The sequence below is a fragment of the Thermobia domestica genome, chromosome 2 (genome assembly GCF_964235325.1).
Source record: "Thermobia domestica chromosome 2, izTheDome1.hap1.1, whole genome shotgun sequence".
NCBI lineage: Eukaryota > Metazoa > Arthropoda > Insecta > Zygentoma > Lepismatidae > Thermobia > Thermobia domestica.
The window spans coordinates 108,751,850-108,775,840 of record NC_137455.1 but is presented as its reverse complement, the minus strand read 5'-3'; the positions used below and the strand labels follow the sequence as shown (position 1 = coordinate 108,775,840).

Sequence of the window (23,991 nt, the reverse complement as noted above, 5' to 3'; positions counted from 1 at the left end):
GCTATTTACTATTATTAGTACTACTACTTGTATTTTTTCAAGATGATGGTCTGTTATTCTATTATATCTTCTTTAACCTAACCTAAACTATTTGACATTAGCTATTATATGTCTTTTATCTTTCTGTATATAGCAGAAGCTTTCTGTTTGTGTATAATCCAAATTTGTTGTTTTGTCTTTATGCATGTTTTCTTCTTATGCTTGCCTTTGTTTTTTCTTTGTATTGTTTTTTTTTGTACTCTGTTTCGTAGACGTTTTTCATAAATGTTTCCTTTAGGTTTCTCGTAACTTATCAAAACTCCATTGACATCACCTGTATACCTTTTCCTGCCACCTCTTCCTAGTGTCTTAGTACTGATATTTGAAATTTTAATTCTAACAGAACCAAATGATTTATACATATTTCAGAAATATATATCTTTAGATATACTCAATATCATGTTCTTCTATCTTATATTAGGCATACCATATAGTATACTAACATATAAGATAGATATAGATATAGATATATCTCTAATATAAATATATATCGATAGATAGATATAGTTATAGATATATCGGTATTGTAAATATAGATATATAGTTATAGATAGATATACATAGATATAGTTATAGATATAGATAGATATAGTTAGTTATAAATATAGTTATAGATAGATATAGATATATATATAGTTATAGATATAATTATAGATAGATATAGTTAGATATAAATATAGTTATAGATAGATATAGATATATATATATAGTTATAGATATAATTATAGATAGATATAGTTAGATATAAATATAGTTATAGATAGATATAGATATATATATATAGTTATAGATATAATTATAGATAGATATAGTTAGATATAAATATAGTTATAGATAGATATAGATATATATATATATAGTTATAGATATAGATAGATATAGTTATAGATATAGATATAGTTGTAGATATAGATATATCTCTAATGTAAATATAGATATATAGTTATAGATAGATATACATAGATATAGTTATAGATATAGATAGATAGATATAGTTAGATATAAATATAGTTATAGATATAGATATAGATATATCTCTAATGTAAATATAGATATATAGTTAGGTATAAGGTTTAATACTACAACATATGTTCTAACACATGTTATGTTATATTTTAAGTTACCCTTTTCTGGCAATACCATTATTACTGGTGTAGTACTAAAAAGTATCGAGAAGTACCAGAGGAGCAAGATATTTTCTGCTACCAAAGGTATGTTTTTTATTCCTTTGTACTTAAATAGACCAATTATGTTGCTGCAAGAATATTATTGAAAACAATACGAAATAGTAAAATAAGTTGTTCCAACTAATTTATTAGGAGAGAATGAATATTTTACAGTTTTGCAGTATAGCTGCTCTTACGAGTATGCTCTGGCATACGAACCAATAAAAAAGATAAGAAATTTTTCTAAGTTCACACTGCAAGTATTCTTAGGAGTATGCTTTAGCATACGATCCAATAAAAAATAAGAAAGGAGAATATAAAAATAAGATACGAACCAATAAAAAATAAGAATTTTTTTTGTAAGTTTCGCAGCATAGCTGCTCTGAGCTTGTGTACCAAGTGATCGGTAAAAGATAAGATTTTTTTTGTAAGTTCACATGAAGTGTTCGAGTAATTTATTACGAAAGGTTAAATTAATAAGAACCAATTAAAAATGATTAGGAAAATAAATTACAAGTGTTACTTAGTAATGTTTCATTGTTTCAGGGCATCTAATTGGAGGCAGTTAATTGGAGTAAAAGTTGCAGTGGAATTCAGAATTCCAAAGTATCAAACTTCAAAGAAGTAAAGTAAGTATCATTGACAACACTTAATAATTTATGCTTAAGAAATTTTTTGTAAGTTCACAGCGTAGCTGCTCTGAGCTTGTGTAGTATGCAGATTACTTTGAAAGAATTATTTTGCATCATTTCATTTGTCATAGCGTGCATTATTTTGTAACATGCAGATTACTTTATGAAAGAATTATTTTGCATTACTTATTTTTTTTGAGAACATGCATTTGTTTTGCACAACATAAAGTTTATAACATGTTTCCGTTTACAACATACATTTTTTGTTAACAACTGATAAATTTTTCTTGCATACATCTTTTTGAATTTATTTTTTAGTTCACATGTAAGTTTTTTAGCATGCAGTCTTGTTAACACCGCTTAAAACTTTTTTGTAGCACGCAACAGTTAAATGTTTGCAAATTAATTTCTACAGTTTAGTAATACACATTTTTAATTTTTTTAATACTGTTTCATGTAAAGTAATATTGTCTTTCTTTATTATTACAGCATTCAAGTGTTTCATCCTCAAGTGTGAATTTACCACTTCTCATATTTTATTCGACATCTAAGAACATTTAGATAAGGATTTCCAGCGGCGGTAAGTGTTCATATACATTTTTGTTAAACTTTAAAACTTGTTAATAAATAGAAATAAAAATATTTGTTACTTACATAAATGAATTAATAAAAACAATATTTTAATCTAATGAAAAATCAAATATAAAGAGTATATAAGATTAATTACAGAAAAATAACATAATTATGAAGAATTGAATATTACAATTAACACTTTCATGAACGTGTGCAGAAAATTTTTTTTCAAAACATTTTTTATTTTTCAAAGTTACACTTTTTGTTTACAAGTTACATTTTTTAATTTTAAAATTGCATCTTTGTTTTTAAACTTGTATTTTTAATTTTGTATAATGTAAATACGTATAACAATTTCAAAGTATCGACACAAGTAAATTAGAAATATGAAAAGTTTTACTAATACAAGACATTTTTCATTTTGTCAGTTAGAATATAAATGGCTATTGAAGTAGAAGATACAAATATTATTAACACTTAGTTAATGACAACTAACATTACAAGTGAATAATATTTTTAGTAATAAATAAATAAATCATGCGTTACAAAATACATTAAAACAGAATTTTAAAAAATTGTATTATAAAAAACTACATTATCAGAAAAATATTTAATATGTGTTACTTTGGTTACTTATACATTTTGATACTTTACAATTTTAATTCGTACGCTTCCTATGAAGTGAAACTCTGAACAATCTATGATTCTAATTATTTTATTCGTTCACATGTATAACATGTTCGAACAATATGTGAGTGTACTAAAATAAACTCTGACCAACTTTGTTGGAATCCAATAAATATTTGTGTGAAAAATAGTTGTTAAATGTTTCGAAACTTGTTAAAAGTTGTGAACTGCTAAATAATTTGTTTAAAGTAAATGTGCTTTTTTCTAACCATTCTTCTTTTTCTTATTTGGTTTCAAGTTTGTTTATTCTCTGCTAATTTTTATACTATTGCTATTCTATTAATTTCTTTGTTGTTGTGTTGTTGTTGGTTGGCCTTTAACTTCGATTTGTAATAATTAACTATCCTAATGCTATCTTTTGCTACTCTTTGTTGAATAGAACTGCATTAACTATCTTTAAAATCTGTTATTTCTATGCTATCGTTTGTTTAATAATTGGCTTAATTAAATATGGTTTTCCTAACCTATGTGGATTAATTCAGTATATTCTTTAAATTTCTGCTATATTGTTTGTTTGATAAAGTTCTGATGATTTGGGTCATAAACTATTCTAAACCTTTTTCTAACCTTTTATTTTTCTTAATTGATTTTTTTTGCTAGATTATTTCTTCTTTGATATGTTTTGTTTACTATGTTATTTTTATTAATTTGTGTTTCTGTTTATTACTACTTGGATTTTTATTGCCAATGTTATTTTGAAATCATTTTTATTCTTTGGAATGTTCATATCAGATATGTTCATTTTTTCAAATATGAAAATATTAATGTCCGTGAAAATTAAATATTCGGAAACATTCGGTTAAGTTCGGAAATCTTCGAAAATGTCGCATAACTTTAAATAATACATGTTTGTAAAATAACATTATTACTTTAGAAAATATTTTATGTCGTCTGGGTACGAGATTACAAACTAAATTATCTGGGTACGAGATTACAAACTGAACACGATTGGGTACGAAACTTTAAAGTAAATGTATCTGGGTACGAGATTACAAACTAAATTCGTTTGGGTACGAGATTACATTTCCGAAAGTATAAATACGGCGCAGCAAGCCGCGGCGGTTCACTATAGAAGAAGGACTGCTGTAGTGAAGACATTCCTGTTTGTACGTTGTGTGCTGCAATTGCATAACAGTTAGATAAATATTACAGGATTTTGTCATTTAGTGTTCTTGGAAACTGTGAGTGGATTTGCCAATTCTGTAAAGTGAAAAACTTACGGAGTTATAGTTATCAGGATTTGTTGATAAACATTTAATTATATTTTCAATAAACAGTATTAATATAGGATTGGTATTTTCGGCAATCTTCGGAAAATTTCGTTAATGTTCGGAAAACTTCGTGTGGAATTTACAATATTTTCGTGTATATAGGACGAGCAAAATTGAGCGGTCAGTTAGTAGTGAAGAATTATTGAAATTGTGAAGACGTTCCTGGTTTATAGTACGGGGTGCAATTAGTTATCGGAAAGTGTCGTTAGCTGATAAAATTAAACACTATCTTCGAGAAAATTACTTGATAAATTATAAGTCAGTTATTGGCAAAAAGTTCGTATAAAATTTTGGAAATAGTCCATATCTGCGTGTATACAAGCTCAGAATTGTTAATTGGTCATTCTACATGAAGCAATTCTACTGTGCGGACCTGTGTAAGTGAGCTCTTGGCCGTAATAGTGGTTGAAAAATATACAAATTTGATCTTAGGTGGAAACATAATTCAGTTTGTTTTTTGTACTCCAAGGTGTAAATATCGTATTTAGGAAATTACGTCAATTAAAGTTTACACATAAAAGTAAATTAAAATATCCGAGTAATATAAATTAGTGTATAATAATAAGGTGAAATAACTAATTAATTGTTTGTTTAAATTAGATTCAACAATGGCATCTGTTAGATTGTACGATGGCACCTACACAATTAAAACTATGTTGCAGATGTTGGAATACGTGCATTTAATACGTGCATTATTGGAACATTTTGGGCATGACCCACTTGTTATTTTGGCAAGTTGTAAGTCCGCAAAGGATATTGTTGATTTATATCGTGTGGGCTTCTTCCGTCAAAATAACATGCGGGATTTAGCGCGTAAAAAATTTAGGGAATTTGTGTCTGCAGGGAAGACTACGGGCTTAACTGCTGATGATTCCGACGAGTTATTGGGTATTCTTCCAGGGGCTAGTACGAGTTCTGCCCCAGAACATAGTACATGTTCTACATTGGAACCTACATTGTATGGTGCAGGCAAACGGGATTATTTTCGCATTGTTAATAGTAGAACTAAGCACTATCCTTACTTTGGTCTGCGTGGAAAGGAAGTTACCATTGAGCGTATGCGCACTACTGGAATCGAAGACCCGCAAACATATATTCGCTCATTATTTGAATTTGTACAAGAGCATACGCTAAATGACGTCGATGATGATATGTACATTGGTATTACTATTGAAAGTTCTGCGTCGAAATTAAACAAACCGGTGTACATGACATGGCGTCCTAAAAAGGAATTGAACCCCAATATATTGTTCCATACCATTGAAAACGTGCTTAATAGTAATGAACATTTTCTTTTTGGGAAAAAGGTGGATTTTAAGATCCACATTGTTAATCCACGCAAGGGAAGGGGTCGAACCCGTGGATCGGCCAAGTATGAGGAATATACAACTCTTTTGGAAAAGTGTACCATCCCTATGGAAAGAAATGTCTATTGTCTTCCTAAGGCTATCATCCTCGGGAAGGCTAGGGCCGACCATCGTCCCAAACAGGTATATAAGTTAAAAAACAATCCTGAGCGATTGTTGAAGCAGGCCAAGGATTTGTGCGATGATGCTGATGTTACCATTGAGCATCAAAATGGGTGCACTATTACTGATGCGAAAAAATTCCAAAACAAACTAACCCCCGAATATCAAATTGTCATTTATGAGAAGAACAAAATGACTCGTGAGTATAATATAATATATCCGGGAATTCATGCAAACAAACAAATCTTAATATTGTACACAGAAGGGCATTATGAGTTGATTACCAATATTACTACACTTTTGGACAAAAACTCATATTGTTGCTATTGTCTGCAAGGATATAATAAGGTACAATATCACAAGTGTGCATATAAGTGTCCTGCATGTGAAAAATAACATGAGTCTTTTGGTGACGATATTAAACGCGAGTGTAATGATTGTTTACGACCGTTTCCTTCGCATGAGTGTTTTGCCAATCATAAAAATGTAATTGCACGTGGCAAGACAATGTGTGAATTAAAAAAAGTTTGTCCCGATTGTGGTGATATGTTCGATATGCGAAACAGGAAGTCTGAACACAATGTGGTGAACATTTCTGCAAAGTATGCTACATGCATGTGGATGGTGACCATATTTGTTTTGTTCAGGCTGCCAAAGTTGAGCACGTCGATACCTTTTTGTACATTGTGTTTGACGTGGAGACGATGTTATTACCCAAGAATGAACGGGGAGAACGAGAACATTGCGTGAATTTCGTAAATTGTATTAATATTTGCCATAAATGCAAAGACACAAAGTTGGACGATCCATGCTTTGTGTGTGGGGATAAAAATGGATCCCGTAAGTTTGATTTCCAGGATATTGACGGATTTATTAGTCACGTGCTAATAAGTCGGTCAATGTTCAAAAAGATCATAGTACTTTCTCGTAATGGAAGTAACTATGACATGCAGTTCTGTGCAAGAACCTTAATAGAAAAACATGATCTCGTACCAGATGTAATAATGACGGGCCAAAAAATTGTAGAAATGAGACTTGGAAATAAAATGTATTTCCGTGACACATATTTGTATATGGGAGTCAAATTGTCCCGGCTCCCAGAAGCGTTAGGATTATCTGGCAATTTGCGAAAGGGATATTTCCCATATTTATTTAACACATTCGAAAATCAAAATTATGTAGGCAAAATTCCGTCTTTAGAGTATTTTGATGCAGACAGTCTCAGCCCGAAAGAACGGGGACAATTAATCGCCTGGCACCAAAAACGTGCTTTAAGCGGCGAGGAGTATGATCTCCAATACGAGATGATGGAATACTGTAGGAATGACGTTAAGATTCTTGCAGAGGCTGTGATTAAGTTTTCGAACTTAATCGAGGAGAAAACGAATGGTATCCAAAGTTTTATTTCCTCCCCTACAATTGCAAGTTTGGCAATTCTAACTTATCGGTCCTTATATTTACCAAATGAGGTCATTCCAATTATTCCGCCTTATGGGTTCGATCACCGTGACCGGCAAAGTCTAAAAGCTTTGTATTGGTTACGGTATTTGGAACGTACCAAAGGTAATAAAATTGAACATTCAGGGAATGGATTGGAAAGGCGTATTGGTAAATATAAAGTCGATGGTTATGATAGCAAAACAAATACAGTTTATGAATTTCATGGATGTTTTTTCCACGGATGTAAGCGTTGTTTTACAGCATTGCGCCACGTCAGTCTCGATTCTGCCTCTAAGGATAGTACATCCCTACAAGACCGCTACGAAAAGACCATCATAAAAGCTAATTACCTCAAGAAACGGGGTGTTAATCTCGTTGAAATGTGGGAATGTGATTGGGATCACATGGTGAAAAATGACAGGAGTTTGCAAGAGTTTATTAAAACTCAGTGTAAGGATCTTGTTAATCATCTTGTACCCAAGGACGGTTTTCATGGTGGTCGGACCAAGTGTTTCAATGCTTTGTACGAATGTACTTCCGATGAGTTCATTGCATATTATGATGTAACATCATTGTATCCTTGGGTAATGGCACGTAAACCGATGCCCGTAGGTAAACCAAAAATATACAAGGGGCCGGACTTTCCAGATGTGGGAAGTATCAATGGGCTAGTAAAATGCACCATCTTGCCTCCAAAGGATCTTTATTTCCCGGTGCTTCCATATACGTGTAACGGTCGACTTATGTTTGGCTTATGTCGCACGTGTATGGAAGAAGGTATCAATGATTGCACGCACTGCGACGCCGAGCGTGCCTTAACAGACACGTATTGTACCCCAGAACTTCATAAAGGGTTAAAGGCCGGATATAAAATTCTGCAAATTATTGAAGTATGGGAATTCGAACTGTTCGGTTCTGAGGATCGTAATTCATGTAGTTTGTTTCGCAACTACGTGAATTCTTTCCTCCAAATGAAGCAGGAATCTTCAGGATTTCCTGCATCATGTCAAAGTAAAGGAGACAAACAAAAATACATAGCAGATTATTATGCCCACGTGAGCTGCTTTTTGACCAGATTTAACCACTTTTTGAATCATTCTTTGAACTATGGTATAGACTAGTTAATGCGCTTTGTACTATGCTTTAATATATATCTTGATTTGCCTGGGTCGCCACCACGCGTTCTGACGTGGAAAAGTCTTCACAGAAGATTCAGGTAAGTGTGGAGATACTAAGTGTAACAACAACTAGGAAACAATCACATCGCGCGGGACAATGAACACCGCGACTTAATTTCTGTGGATTATATATGTGATTAATTAAACTAATAAGCATTAAAGAAATCAAATGTCACAGTAACAGGGAATCAAATTTATGTTCTAATGGAATTACAATAGCTTCTTGTAGGTGACACAATATACATAAAATTGAATAACTTGAAGCAGTATAGACAAAATTACACATAACTGAATTTATATATATATATATTCCACATCATCCTGGACGCTATAATACTCCAACGTAGTAATTAGGTTAATTTTACAGAATCAATATTTATCTTCGGAAGGAACAGACTATGTGTAACAAACTTAGCTTAATGACTCCTGGACATGACATTTTACTTGTACTTGTAGAATGTCGGCCGTATAATGGATTTGTTCCTTATTCCTAGATTAGGTTACAACTTCATGCACAAGCACTAACTGATATGTATTTAGTGTAAAAATTATTCTTCTTCAGCTTTAGATTCGCTTTCATACTAACAACATTGTAAGAATCCGACAGTCCTGCAGAAGACAGCTGTATATATATTCCCTATATTCATATTAAATACAACTTCATATTAAATACATTCTTTCAATTACTCTTAACACAGTTAATTGTATAATTCAGTATCCTTATTATAATTATGTATCCTTTTGTCTTAATAAACCTTCGCCTATATCGTAATTATTCTTACTTTGCCGTCAATCATACAATGCGCAACTTCATAACTTTGTAATGTTGGATTAACTGGCTAATCTTGAGTTATTCAACTCCTATAAATCATATTAGGTGCTGTGCTATTGAATACCATTATCGACACTTTTTTTAATAATATATTTGGCCATTAACATATTAGCTTTACTAACAATGAAAGTCACGCCAATAACATATATCATATCAGGTTGTATCTCCCTCCGAAGAAATTCAATTTTAAAGAAATAGTCATTGCAAAATACTAAAATTTTGTTTGCTTTGTATTTGTTAAACCATATTTTTAACTAAATCGTATTTATCTGGTGTCACGGCGATACAGAAGAATAAGGGCCTAAGCCCCCAGAAGAGATTATTTAGCTACTCATGTTGGTTATTTTCAGGTCCACCATTATAAAATATCTTCAATATTCTAATAATTTATCTAATTTTCTGTTATTTCAAACATTAATAATTCTTCTTTTCTACATCATATATTTTTCTTCTTTTTTTAAACATTTTAAAGTACAAAATCTTTTTTTCTCTTCTTCTTTTCGCAATATATACTTCACATTCACTAATTAGTGTATTAAATAGGTAAATAGTAATTTTGGTGCAGGTAAATAATAAAGTAGCCAATTAAATACAGTAGGAAATTATGACCTTAGAAAAATTAAACAAACGACAACTATTACGAATTGCATAACATAAACACATTAACTTATAAACTAAGTCTGTGAATAAAATAAACTAAGTTACAAGTAACAAATAAAAACAGAACTGTTAATGCCAGTAGTGGGGCATAACAGTTTTCCCCCCTGCCGACAAAAAAAAATTTGGTCAATTTTTTTTTTTTTTTTTACACTCCACATTCATTATTTTCCTATGATTCATGTGGATGTATCCTGTAAAACGACGAGGAACACCATTACTCCACAACTTTATAACTAAATAGGAACCAACTAAGTGTGAACATCTATATGTAATTTCAAACAAAATCAACTTCTTTATATTTTCATAGTCTTTTCTTCCTGATAGCAACTTTCTTCTTGTTCTTTTCAAACTATTAAAAGTTATTTAAATTTCACAATTAGATATCATAACAATTTAAATTAAATTTTGAAATAGCATTTTTTTCAGAATTTTGTTCTTATATTGGAATGCGAGTATGTAGTTGACAATTTATTAAAAATAACAAACAATGGAACAATAATAACGAAAATGGAACAATAGTAACAAAGCAACAAGAAAACAAATATGAAACGTCATCTATATCTCACCGTTTTTTTCGCCTCTTTCTACGCCAACTGAATCTTACTTTGTATATCTTCTGTCTTTCTTTCCTTCTCTTTCGATTTCTTCCAATTATGCCTTTCTTCACCTTTTGTTCTTTCCTCCTATGATGTTTCCACATCTTATTGTATTGTGCATTCTTTACTTTACTTTTTCGACTTTTCCACAGTTTTCTTCCTTCGGGACCTTTCCTTGTTTTCGTTTTGTTTGCACCGATCAAAATTGTCATAAATTTCAATTTTCTTCTCTTCCAATGCATTAACTTGCTCTTTCGGTTTCCTCGTTCCTTTCGTTTTATTTTTTTCTTTCTCCAAATCATATTCTTCTGATGATTAGTACTGCTATCTGTTTCTAGCGCATAAACCCCTTTCACATTCATTGCTCTCAATTTCATGCAAAATTTTAATTTTTTACTTCTCTTATATTTCTTCTTTCTTTTCCTCCAACTCCTATCTTTCCAAATTGTCATACCTCTTTTGTTGCACAACTGTCGAGATTTCGCTAAAGTCTTAAGGAATCTTTCAGGTTGCCCATTCGGAGTTCTCGCTCTTTTACATGCTAAAACTTCATCCTGTATTCTTTCATCAAATTTATCCGTATCTTTGATATCATTGGTTGTCCTCTCAGTAGTGTTCTTCATACTTTCTTCTTTCCGCTTGTGTATTCCTTTAATCTCTTTACTCACATCTTCAACGGCAGAATTTAAATCTTTCTTTATTTCTTCCTTTAATTCTTTTTTGAAATTTTCCATGCGATTAGATAGCGTGTTAATTCTATTAATTATCTCAGACTTACATTCCGACAGTTGCTGGATTATCATTATTAACATTTGGTGATTCCTCAATTCGGTTGTTGTATTAGTTGATTCTTCGGAGTCACAAATTGCTACGGATTCCATTAACACACAAATACCCTTTTCCGTCTCCTTATCGGGACAGTCTTCTCTTAACGGTGAATCGTCTTCACGTATTTCAATTGTTTCTTCTTTTTCATCCTTTTCTTTCTTTTTATTTGCTTTTTTGGTTATCGTAATTAATTTATTCACCGTTTCCTTATTAGCCATTGCTATATCATTTCTCCAGGGACTAAGCACCTTTCCTCTTATCGCAGCACACCAAGTTCATAGCACTTCGATAAACAACTTACTGAAACACAATTATTCACAATTACTTAAAACAGTTTACATCCACAGACTAACTGATATTGGGTGCAATTATATCTTATTATCTCCAACATTAAAATCCTGGCTTGGTTACGCCAAATTTGACATGCGCTTTGACTAGATTTAACTTAACTTCCAATCCTGTATGGAAGTTTCCAATCCTATACGGAAGTAGCCACTTTTGAAATGTACTTTGTACTATGTTTTAATATATATATTTTGATTTGCCTGGGTCGCCACCACGCGTTCTGACGTGGAAAAGTCTTCACAGAAGATTCAGGTAAGTGTGGAGATACTAAGTGTAACAACAACTAGGAAACAATCACATCGCGCGGGACAATGAACACCGCGACTTAATTTCTGTGGATTATATATGTGATTAATTAAACTAATAAGCATTAAAGAAATCAAATGTCACAGTAACAGGGAATCAAATTTATGTTCTAATGGAATTACAATAGCTTCTTGTAGGTGACACAATATACATAAAATTGAATAACTTGAAGCAGTATAGACAAAATTACACATAACTGAATTTATATATATATATATTCCACATCATCCTGGACGCTATAATACTCCAACGTAGTAATTAGGTTAATTTTACAGAATCAATATTTATCTTCGGAAGGAACAGACTATGTGTAACAAACTTAGCTTAATGACTCCTGGACATGACATTTTACTTGTACTTGTAGAATGTCGGCCGTATAATGGATTTGTTCCTTATTCCTAGATTAGGTTACAACTTCATGCACAAGCACTAACTGATATGTATTTAGTGTAAAAATTATTCTTCTTCAGCTTTAGATTCGCTTTCATACTAACAACATTGTAAGAATCCGACAGTCCTGCAGAAGACAGCTGTATATATATTCCCTATATTCATATTAAATACAACTTCATATTAAATACATTCTTTCAATTACTCTTAACACAGTTAATTGTATAATTCAGTATCCTTATTATAATTATGTATCCTTTTGTCTTAATAAACCTTCGCCTATATCGTAATTATTCTTACTTTGCCGTCAATTATACAATGCGCAACTTCATAACTTTGTAATGTTGGATTAACTGGCTAATCTTGAGTTATTCAACTCCTATAAATCATATTAGGTGCTGTGCTATTGAATACCATTATCGACACTTTTTTTAATAATATATTTGGCCATTAACATATTAGCTTTACTAACAATGAAAGTCACGCCAATAACATATATCATATCAGGTTGTATCTCCCTCCGAAGAAATTCAATTTTAAAGAAATAGTCATTGCAAAATACTAAAATTTTGTTTGCTTTGTATTTGTTAAACCATATTTTTAACTAAATCGTATTTATCTGGTGTCACGGCGATACAGAAGAATAAGGGCCTAAGCCCCCAGAAGAGATTATTTAGCTACTCATGTTGGTTATTTTCAGGTCCACCATTATAAAATATCTTCAATATTCTAATAATTTATCTAATTTTCTGTTATTTCAAACATTAATAATTCTTCTTTTCTACATCATATATTTTTCTTCTTTTTTTAAACATTTTAAAGTACAAAATCTTTTTTCTCTTCTTCTTTTCGCAATATATACTTCACATTCACTAATTAGTGTATTAAATAGGTAAATAGTAATTTTGGTGCAGGTAAATAATAAAGTAGCCAATTAAATACAGTAGGAAATTATGACCTTAGAAAAATTAAACAAACGACAACTATTACGAATTGCATAACATAAACACATTAACTTATAAACTAAGTCTGTGAATAAAATAAACTAAGTTACAAGTAACAAATACAAACAGAACTGTTAATGCCAGTAGTGGGGCATAACACACGAAGGCAAGAGTTAATGGAAGATAATATTGGATTGAACCCTGGTCTGAGGTATATCTCCAAAATATTCCTCAATTCGCTTTATGGGAAATGGGGACAAAGAACGGACTTGTCGCAATCGGTAATTGTTGACACACCGGAAAAATTTTTGCATTATCTATGGGCACCGCAATATGAGGTACAAAGCGTATTACCCGTCGGAGATAAACATCTTATTCTTACTTTTCATAATACGGAAAATAAGAATAAACCCTGGAAATTTTCAAACGTTGTTCTTGCGGCGTTCATTACGTCATGGGCGCGATTAAAACTGTATGACTTGATGACAAGTGTAGGACGTGATAAGGTGTTGTATTGTGATACTGATAGCATCATGTTTGTACAACGCCGTAATGAAAAATCTCCGCTTACATTAGGGCCCTACTTGGGTGAACTAACCGACGAAGTAAAAGAGGGGTGGGAAATAGACAAATTTATAGGTCTGGGGCCAAAAAATTATAGTTACCGTATGAAAGAAATTGGGACGGGAAAATTTGATTATGTGTATAAAATTCGGGGTATCACTTTGGATTATAGAACGCGTGAAGAAATTAATTTTGACCATTTTTACAACCTGGTTCGTGGAAAAATTGAAAAGAAAACAATAAACATCCCAGGTAGGATTACCCGTAAGCGCGGATTTGTCATCGTTTCGCGTCCTGAAACAAAGACCCATCAAATGGTATCCAACAAACGACGACGATTAAATCCTAACAGCACGACTGACTACAGGACATTACCCTTTGGGTACCGTGCCTAATGGTTGGCAAATGTGTGAATGTGTGAGTGCATGAATGGGTTGTAAATATTTGTATATATTTTGTTAATAAAATTGAACAAACTGTAAATAAATGAATAAATGGGAAAAATATAAATAGTGGTATGAATGAAAAGGAAACACGTAAGAATTATACACTCTATCATGTTATTCCCGGGTATGCTATATTATCAAATTCTTTAAATATTTTACAGCCTCTCACGCCCTAAATAATTTATATTGTAAATAATATTTTTCATATTGTAAATAATATTTTAAATTATGTTTATTGTATTTAAGACACAATGTGTATATTATTGTAAATAGATTTTTATATATTATGAATTTTTTCATATGTTGCAAATAGATTTTTTCATATAGTAAATTTGTAAATACATTTCTTCATATTGTAAATAGTTTTTATATATAGTAAATAGATTTTTCATATTGTAAATAGTTTTTATATATTGTAAATAGATTTTTGATATAGTAAATACCATTTTCAAATATTAAATTAGTTTTGTTAATCAAGTACAAACAATCAAGAGAATACTATATATATCATTATATTCAAGCACTTGTTATATAGTTTACAATTTTTATTTTTATTATATATCAACATTATTATTTTTATTATATATCTATATTTTAATTTTTTATTATATATTTTACATTTTCATTTTATTATATTTACATTTTTTATTTTTTATTCTGGTATATAATATTTTGTCATTATTTTTAAAATAAAATTTTTTAAACTATATTCATGCCTTTAATTTTTACGTCCTATAAAATTAAAAAAGGTACTTAATATAAAAAGTATGTGTATTCTGTATAAGATAAAGGAAGAATACATATGCTTCATATACTATTATATAAACTTATTTACGTACATTATACTAAAGTATGTGTATTCTGTATAAGATAAAGGAAGAATATATATGCTTCATATGTATAAAAACATAATATTAGTAAGGGCACAATATTTATACTTTTCATAAAATTACAATATCAAATTCATATATTCACTCAATGAATTATTGTATTATTAAGTTTAATAATAATCTGAATCAAAAAGTCAACCGAGGTTATAAATATATCCTAAATCATGAAATTACAAAATGGGGTATCGCAATATTTGTTTGTTCGCGCAACAAGTTCTTCTACGTCATAAAAAGATTGTCAACATCAATGAACCACCAACCGCAACCAGGAAATAGCCAGCAAAATAGCGGGCGTGTCATCAAAGGTAAGTAAACTTTCTCTTCTTACTTAAGTCACAATATTAAATAAACATACAAAGTGTGCCGCAAAATAACATTAGCGTCCACGGCTGTCGGGCGGGCGGCAAATATACAAAGCGGGCGGGGCTGAAACTCGCGACAATAATGGCGCCAGCGAAAAACTAACGTTCAATACAACGCGGCAGTCGGTAATATACAAAGTGAACGGGCGGGGAAAGTATAAAGGGAAGTCAAAACATAACCAGACAGTACGGGCGCCAACGGAATCATCTTACACGCGTCATAAGGTAAATAAAAAAACAAACAGTGCTTCAGAGCACTGTTAAAAAATGAACAGGGCTTTCTGCGGACTGATAAAAAATGAACAGGGCTTTTGTGGGCTGATAAAAAAATGAATAGGGATTTCTAATGCCTAATAAAAAATGAGCAGGGCTTTCTGTGGACTAATAAAAATGAATAGGGGTTTCTGTGGACTAATAAAAAATGAACAGGGAAAATAAAAAATGAATTGTGTTTGTTTAATGAAAAATCAGGTGAATTATGGGTAAAATTACGTCATTATCGGTCCACAAACAGGTAAAAAAGTCCCTCTAACCATATAAAAACTATCGTAAGCCCGTATATACCTGTATACCTATCCTAAGGATTAAAAAGGGGAAGGCGAAGATTGGAAACTATTCTACTATGTGCCAGGGTCTTGAACAAATCCGATTTGACGAATACCCCGGGAGACAGTTCTGAGACCGCCACGCCGTGCAATGTTGTTTGCTTCGGGAAGGTTTCGTGGAAGGACGTTATTATTTCAATACAGGCAAGAATCCGTTATTAGTACTGTGCTAACTCAGAACTTTGCGAATTATTTACAGTAATGTGCGCCTTATTTCGTGTCCATCTAGGAACACTTTGTTTTGTAAAAGTAATTTCAGTATTTTTGATTCCGTGGCTACTAAATTAATACCAAACATAGTGCAACGAAATACGCCTGGGTTTGTGCAGGACTGACTGTAGAAGACAAAGATGTTCCCAGTTGTCCCACATGTCCCATGTAATATCTATTTAGATTTTTTTTTTTTTTGTCAATTCAATGACACTGATTGTTTATCTTCTTTTCAGTTTGGAACTTCATTTTAACTTTGGAGATTATCATTTTTATATTTTATCTATTTTTCTTTTTCTTGCACTTTGGTTATTCTAGTTTTTACTTCAGTCATGTTGTGTAGTAATATTTGAGTTCGTATAATACAGACTATGTAAGCAGTTGCATGATTTATTAGGTTTCTAGTAGTATCCTAGACTTGGCGTAATTACCTGCACGTGTTGGTAAATACGCCACTTTGTAACATTTTTTTAAAGGTTGGGTAAAAAATAGAAGTGAGTCGCATCATTGCCACATTTTTTATCCTACGGAAAATACTATTCTCCAATTTACGTGTCTTGTTTTTTGTGTTTCATGAAAATTAAGGCCATAAAAAACCAACACCCTTAACATGGCGTATTTACCTGCACCCAGTGGCGGCGATTGGACGTTAAAACTGGGGGGGGCAAGACATGATCTGAATATTTGTATATCAATGTTAATATACAAATTTCCCTGGTTGAAACTATATACATTACAGGCCATTTCAGAAAAGTGGGGGGGCAACTGCCCCCTTTGCCCCCCCTAATCGCCGCCCATGCCTGCACCTACGCTACATATACTTGAGACATAACACTCAAGTCATGCGATGTGCAGACGCAGTTCGCTTTTATAACAGGCGTTTAATTTCCTACCAAAACGCAAATTTTGCATTGGGTTAAATATAGTAAACCTTGGCTGGATTGAAGTTTAGCGTCTTTTTCATCAGCAAGGCAATACGAGACGTGGATGTATGGCCAAGAGCGCCGATTTCTCTGTATTTTTTTTTGGGGGGGGGACATCCAGATGCAAAAGGCATATATAGAGATTTAAAGACAAATTGCATTCAAATTATACCAAATATGATATATTCATAAATACAATGCGAGGGGGCCCACATGAGCTTTGGGGGGGGGGCTCAGCCCCCCATGATCGGCGCCCTTGTCTGGGGCTTCAAGAATTCCGAACATACGAACTCCAGGAATCGAATCTGGGTCTCCCTTGCCAAAGGAGCGCGCCTATGCTAACCATATAGCCACGAAAGAGCTCTATAGTAAAGCGTAGAAGAAAGTATTTAAAATAATGAGATGCAATGTCATTTGTAAAATTGTAGTTATGCCAAGGATATCATACAGCTGTTGATTGTTTAGGTTAAGAAGAAAGTAACCCTGAATATTATACACATCAACTAACGTTGTGGTCTCTTCTTTAATTTAGTCCTATCTCACCAAATTGTCAATATAAACATTCTCCATTAGTCACTGCTACTGGTATCATCGGAATAAATAATAATACAGAATAATATAATCATAGAGTAATAATGTTAATACTAAGTCAATTTATTACTCATATAATTGGTTGTTAAGTAATTTGAATGACATAAATGACTCTCTCGTTTAACGTGGAATTCGGGCCATTAGCCAGATTTTTTTTATTCAATGAAAGCCCCATAACGGGAATCGAACTCTAAGTAACGTGCCCAGGTAGCCCATGCATTACGCAGTTAGGGAAAAAAAAGTGCACTGATTATTTTAGTTGTGTGTTAGTGAATTTTAAGCGTTAAAAGAAAAATATAATCGAAAACTTGGTAAGTCACCAAACGTGGGAACTAGAAAAATAAAAGCTTCTCGTAAAATTATAGCGTAGTTAGCAATTCTGCAGAGTGCTGGAGGTGGAGGATGACTTAGGGGTGTTCGATAAGGCTGAGGACTTATCGAACTTCGGGACTGAAAATTTATCGAGTTGTCATCGGTTACTCGAAACCTTTCGAGTATTTGAAATTATCGAAGTTTCGGGTATTATCGAAATTTCGAGTATTATCGAAGTTTCGGGTATTATCGAAATTTCGAGTATTATCGAAGTTTCGGGTATTATCGAAATTTTGAGTATTATCGAAGTTTCGGGTATTATCGAAATTTCGAGTATTATCGAAGTTTCGGGAATTATCGAAGTTTCGAGTACTATCGAAGTTTCGGGTATTATCGGAATTTCGAGTATTATCAAAGTTTCGGGTATTATCGACATTTCGAGTATTATCGAAGTTTCGGGTATTATCGAAATTTCGAGTATTATCAAAGTTTCGGGTATTATCAAAAGTAGTGATGGACAGTTCGGTTCCTTCACCTCTCCAATGATTCCTTCTTGCAGCCAAACTAGTCAAACAACTTTTTTTATCTGATAAGTTATTGCAAAGTTGTACTTGTGAGGAGAAAGGAAAGCGTGCATAAAGGGATTGCTTTTTCGTCCTCTCCCCCGCCCCTTACACACACAGAAAGCGTTCGTTTTTCCCTGAATTTTATCTGTTTGTTATTTGCTAACAGCTAGTGTATTAGTGTTGCCAGAGATACGGTCTTAAACTTACAAATAGGGTAATTTGCTCTTCATACGCCCAACACCTCAACCATATTAATCACGCACGATGTTGCTAAAATGTTATAGCAAAATTTTATTTTTAAGCCAAATGTATTATCTTCTGTCGTGTTTGCTTTCTCTTAATGGCCACTAGTTCACACATTGCCGCAATCAGATATGATGATGCTTTGGGCGCAAACTTCCCCTTTAGCCTTTCAGTAAAATAAATGTTAGTCAAATCAGTGGTGATTTCAGGGGTTGTTTAGGAGTAATATTTCCCCACAAACATATCTCTGATCATGTTCACCGTGGTTTACCAGTATTTTTGCTACTTTCACCCTCCGTATATTCAAAATCTCCCGGGGTAGGATTACCATAATTTCTGGATATTTTTAAGAATGGTGTGTGTGTTTATTGAGAAGTTAAGAAAAGTCTAATCTTAACTTCCTAAAATGCTTATGCTCATTTTCTATACTTAAAATATATTTTTTATATTATTGTCTTAATTATTTTCCTGAGTAAAGTATTCTTGCGAAGAACACCTTATCGTTATTGATTTTTCATAAATATCAGCACAAGACAGAATTGCAAGCCAAGCACTTGACCAAACACAGCGAAATTTCCCAGTCTTCCATTTTCCCTAAAATTTCGGGCATTAGTTAATCCCAGACAATTTTCCGGATCGGGCTTGAATCTAGGACGTATGATAATACTACGCGGGGGAAACCTTGAAATCATCACTAAGTTTAATGAAGGCGAAAAACGGAAATAAATCTATTTCCTCGACAGTGAATATACAGTGTAGCATATGTTCTATACAGTTGGTTTGTATACACATTATGATGAATCCACACACTAGCGGATCCAGAAGCGTCGTTTGGTGGAGGCAGATTGCTTCCTGGACGAATAATGTAGGTTTTAAAAACGTAAGAGTTTTGCATCAATTTAGAATAACGTGGTGCATTATTTTATATAGAGTGTTTCAAAACAACACCGCCAACGTTTGGGTTGCCACATTACCTAATTTTAGCGGATACCACCAGATTTTCAGGTCTTATATTCGTCCCCCGCTTAATCATCTCTTAATCACGAAAAACCACCCGCTTTTTCGGATTGGAGAAAAATCTAAGACGACTTTGTTGATAAAGTGTTGTTATATTCAACGTAAACCGCTAAATTTCTGTGTCAATCTCAATCGCGAGTGGACAGATGACAGAAACAAGATGAACGCAAAAACTGTCAAATTATTACTACTGGTTTTGTACAATATGAAAGACGTATCATGCGTAGAATTTTATGATAAGATTTTATGCCATCGAGATTTTTAAAGGAAGTTAAAGGGAATGAAAAATGTAAAAAAATTGGCATAATCATACACATTTTGGTTCAACCCATGAATACTAATGTATGATCTCATGGGTGCGTATTTCTTTGATAACATTCTGTCCAGTTCAACTGAACACATCTATGTTGTTACGTAATCTATATGTTCAACTAGTCTTTATATATTCAGAAATGATTGCAAATTGAACCTACGGATCCTTAGCATATTGTTTAGATTAGATTCATTATTAGTATTTTTTCTTTTAAAATGTTTATACTGTATTTCATATATTGTGAAACTGTGGTATTTTCGTATGTTAGTATGATTTCAAGTAGAAATCTTTGAAAATGATCAGAAATTTTATAAGAGATGGACCAAGACTCCTAAATATGTTTTAGCTTTCTTACGATAAAAGTTTAGAAATTATTTTGTATTCCTTAGAGAGAAAACCGTATGAACAACATCTGCCATATATCGCTTGCTTTTTTTTTTTTTTTTTTTTTTGAAAACTTGTCTTAGAGAAATCCTTATTAGAGATATTTTTCTGTAATACTTATTTAATACTTACTTTACAATTCGAGACACATTTGTTGAACTTAATAAAACATTAAAGGCAAAGACTAAATTTTCTTTACTTTAGTTTTGTTAGAAAAGTACATTGGAAGTGTCACTTAACAAAGAAATCACTAAAAAATAGTCAGAAGGATCGTCAGTATTTCTAATGCACAAATTCACATCAGTACTTACGGTTTAGAATCCCCCGCTTTTCTAATTTCAAAATATGGCAACCCTATCCTGAGACCAAGATAAAACAAAAAGTATAGACCAACCTGGGTGCATAAATGCTTCCTTTTGGAGTTATAGGATGCCGAAAACATAAATAAATGAACTTTATAGGTCCATAGCTCCAATACTATAGGATCTACTGTAGTCCGGTCAAGATTTTATTTAGGAACTAGTATGTGCCCTATCCAAATATTCAAGTTTCAGAATGATCCAAATATCCCATATGATCTTTTCGCTGACATTTTCACTACAGTAACTTGTACACACTTTCCAGTACCGTTTCAGCTTGAATTAGCAGTATAACCTTGTTTCCCATAGAAAAATCTGATTACAACCGAAGTGCAATGTAATCGTAATCGGTTTTAAAGACATTGGCTTAAAAGAAAGAAACAATGATAAGTAGTCTATTGTATGCAGGACACAACAGGAGAGATAGGGTCTAATATTTCTTTCAACAACTGCAAAGCAAGTAACTGCACGACCATCTTTCTTTGAAAGTCTGTTTGCAACAATATACGAAGCAGCTGAGAGAACTCTTGAGGAAATAATGTTTTCTATTTTTCCTTAAGAAGTGATCGGAAGTTATTTTAATTTGATATGGAAATTGAATCAGAGCCATTGAAATGTAAGTCAGAGGATGTGTGTTTTTCTCCTTTCCCCTTTATCCCTTTTGTTCCTCCCTGGTTCGATCCCCTACCAAGTTTGTGGTGGACAACATCGTGTCCGTGGGTTTTCTTGGCGTACTCCCGTTTCCTTCCACATTCCCATTCCACCAATTATTCCATCATCATTCACTTGCCTTAATCATACTTCTCTCTTAGCTTAACAGACATAATAGTAGGTCATTAAACTGGAAGATTTCACTTCATCTCATTTTCCTTTAGTCTTCGTTCTGTCATATGTAAAGTTCTCCCTTGTGCATAGCATCATGCCATGAGGGCATGTAGGGAGTGTGCCCTCAGTCGTAGATGAATGTGGTGTTGTCGGCACCACGCTTCGGCCGCATCCCCCCTCCCAGGTACGCATTGAAACTGAGATTGGTAATGCCCAGAGCCGCACGGCATCTTATGCACAAAATCAAATATCGTAAAGTAACCAAGAGCAACAGATACCTGACATATGCATTTAGACCAATCCTCTTTAAAATCGGATAATTCATTCGAAAGTTATCGTAGCTTTCAAACTCCTACGCCCAAAGTAAAACCAAATACTTCAATTCGGGAAAAATTCCCTTGTGGTATGGCAACCAAAACAATAGGTGTCTGGTGAAAGCAAAAGAGAGCATTTTAAAATGAGTTCCATCAAAATCGGACAATCCGTTCGAAAGTTATCGTCGGATGCCACATGCAAACAGACAGACAGGATGGCCTGTAATAGGGAGCTTCGCACCCAAAATTCTCAAGGTTTGTTTCACGACAATCTCAAATACTCGAAGGCATCCGAGCGCCGGAGAGTAAATTTTCGAAACGGAAGTTTGATAAGTCTTCAGCCTTATCGACTTTCCTTACCTCTACCTATATCAGTAGCTATCTCTATACAGAACTTTAAATTAAACCCTCGAAATCATATTAAAATTATTTTTCTGCCTGCCCCGTTATTGGCGCAATCGGCAAAGTGACTATTAGTAGACTAAAGGTGTCTTGGATTCCAATTCCATTCAGGTGATGCATGTTTTCTCTTCCTCTTTCTCTCTTCTGACAGACTGCTTAAACCTTATACAGATCTGTGGGAAAAAAACTTTTCCTTCACTTCATTGCTAAGGAGAGAAGTTTTAAAATGAACACTCTGCATAAATTTAATACATATTATATACAACTATGATAACCTCGAATTCATTGTTTCTTTCGAACACTCCGATAATCCCGAACTTTTCAAAATATTCAAGCTACTCGACAAGTGCGATCATATTGATATATTTCTGTATTTGCTGCTTTCAAACAATTCGAGACTCTCGAAGACTTCGAGTGTCTCGAAGTTGTCTAATGTTTCTTACATTTCGAGTGCCTCGAACTCTTCGAGAGTCTCGAACATTTTGGGAGTCCCGAACATTTCAGAAGTTTCGAACATTTCAAGAGTCTCGGTCATTTCGGGAGTCTCGGTCATTTCGGGAGTCTCGGTCATTTCGGGAGTCTTGAACATTTCGGGAGTCTCGAACATTTCGGGAGTCTCGATCATTTCGAGAGTCTCGAACATTTCGGGAGTCTCGATCATTTCGAGAGTCTCGAACATTTCGGGAGTCTCGATCATTTCGAGAGTCTCGAACATTTCGGGAGTCTCAAAAGTTCGATAATTCGATAAAATTAAAATTCTTTATCGATGAAACGGTTTTGAAATTTTATCGAATTGTTATCGATTACTCGATTATCGGAACAGCCCTAGGATGACTCGCTACCTATTACATTACAAGGACCAATAGTCATAAGGCTTAGAGCAACAACCTACTAAGTAACAAATCTGTCAGAGCTGTGCATTAGTGTTGCCATCTCGTCTACGGGCAACGATTAAATACAATCTTACTGTAACTATTAAATAAACAAATCTAAAACAATTTGTTACAGTTTAACTTCTAATACAGAATTTTGTAAACCAGCAATATCAAGAAAAGAAGGTATAACTAGAAAGTTTAATTTATTTTATATACGTTAAACCTTGTTATACATTTTAGCGTTTTCTACACAAGGAAGCTGTCACTGGCGATCTCTGGATCAACGCCCATTGACAATTGCGTCAAACAACTTCCTTGGAACTTTAACTTTTCGTGTCTCATGATATTACAAAGCATGGAACCTCGAAGAAAACAAATTAACCGTCTTCATACCAAGGAGTCATCTTTAGTATATATTATAGCCTACATTGTCA

General features: G+C 33.0%; 2 protein-coding genes across 3 annotated transcripts in view; one reads left to right on the top strand and one right to left on the bottom strand.

Annotated features, from left to right (window-relative positions):
- LOC145674611 (BTB/POZ domain-containing protein 6-B-like) overlaps positions 1–23,991 on the bottom strand; it is a 125,310-nt gene that overhangs the window by 56,642 nt on the left and 44,677 nt on the right. The gene's annotated exons all lie outside the window — the stretch shown is intronic.
- On the top strand, positions 7,142–8,398 carry LOC145679130 (uncharacterized). The gene has a single exon (XM_081749723.1). The coding sequence runs from the start codon at positions 7,142–7,144 to the stop codon at positions 8,396–8,398; it is 1,257 nt and encodes a 418-aa protein (XP_081605849.1).

Bases quoted from the DNA above. Each gene is read 5' to 3' on its own strand.
- LOC145679130 (XM_081749723.1), top strand. From the start codon at position 7,142: ATGATGGAATACTGTAGGAATGACGTTAAGATTCTTGCAGAGGCTGTG.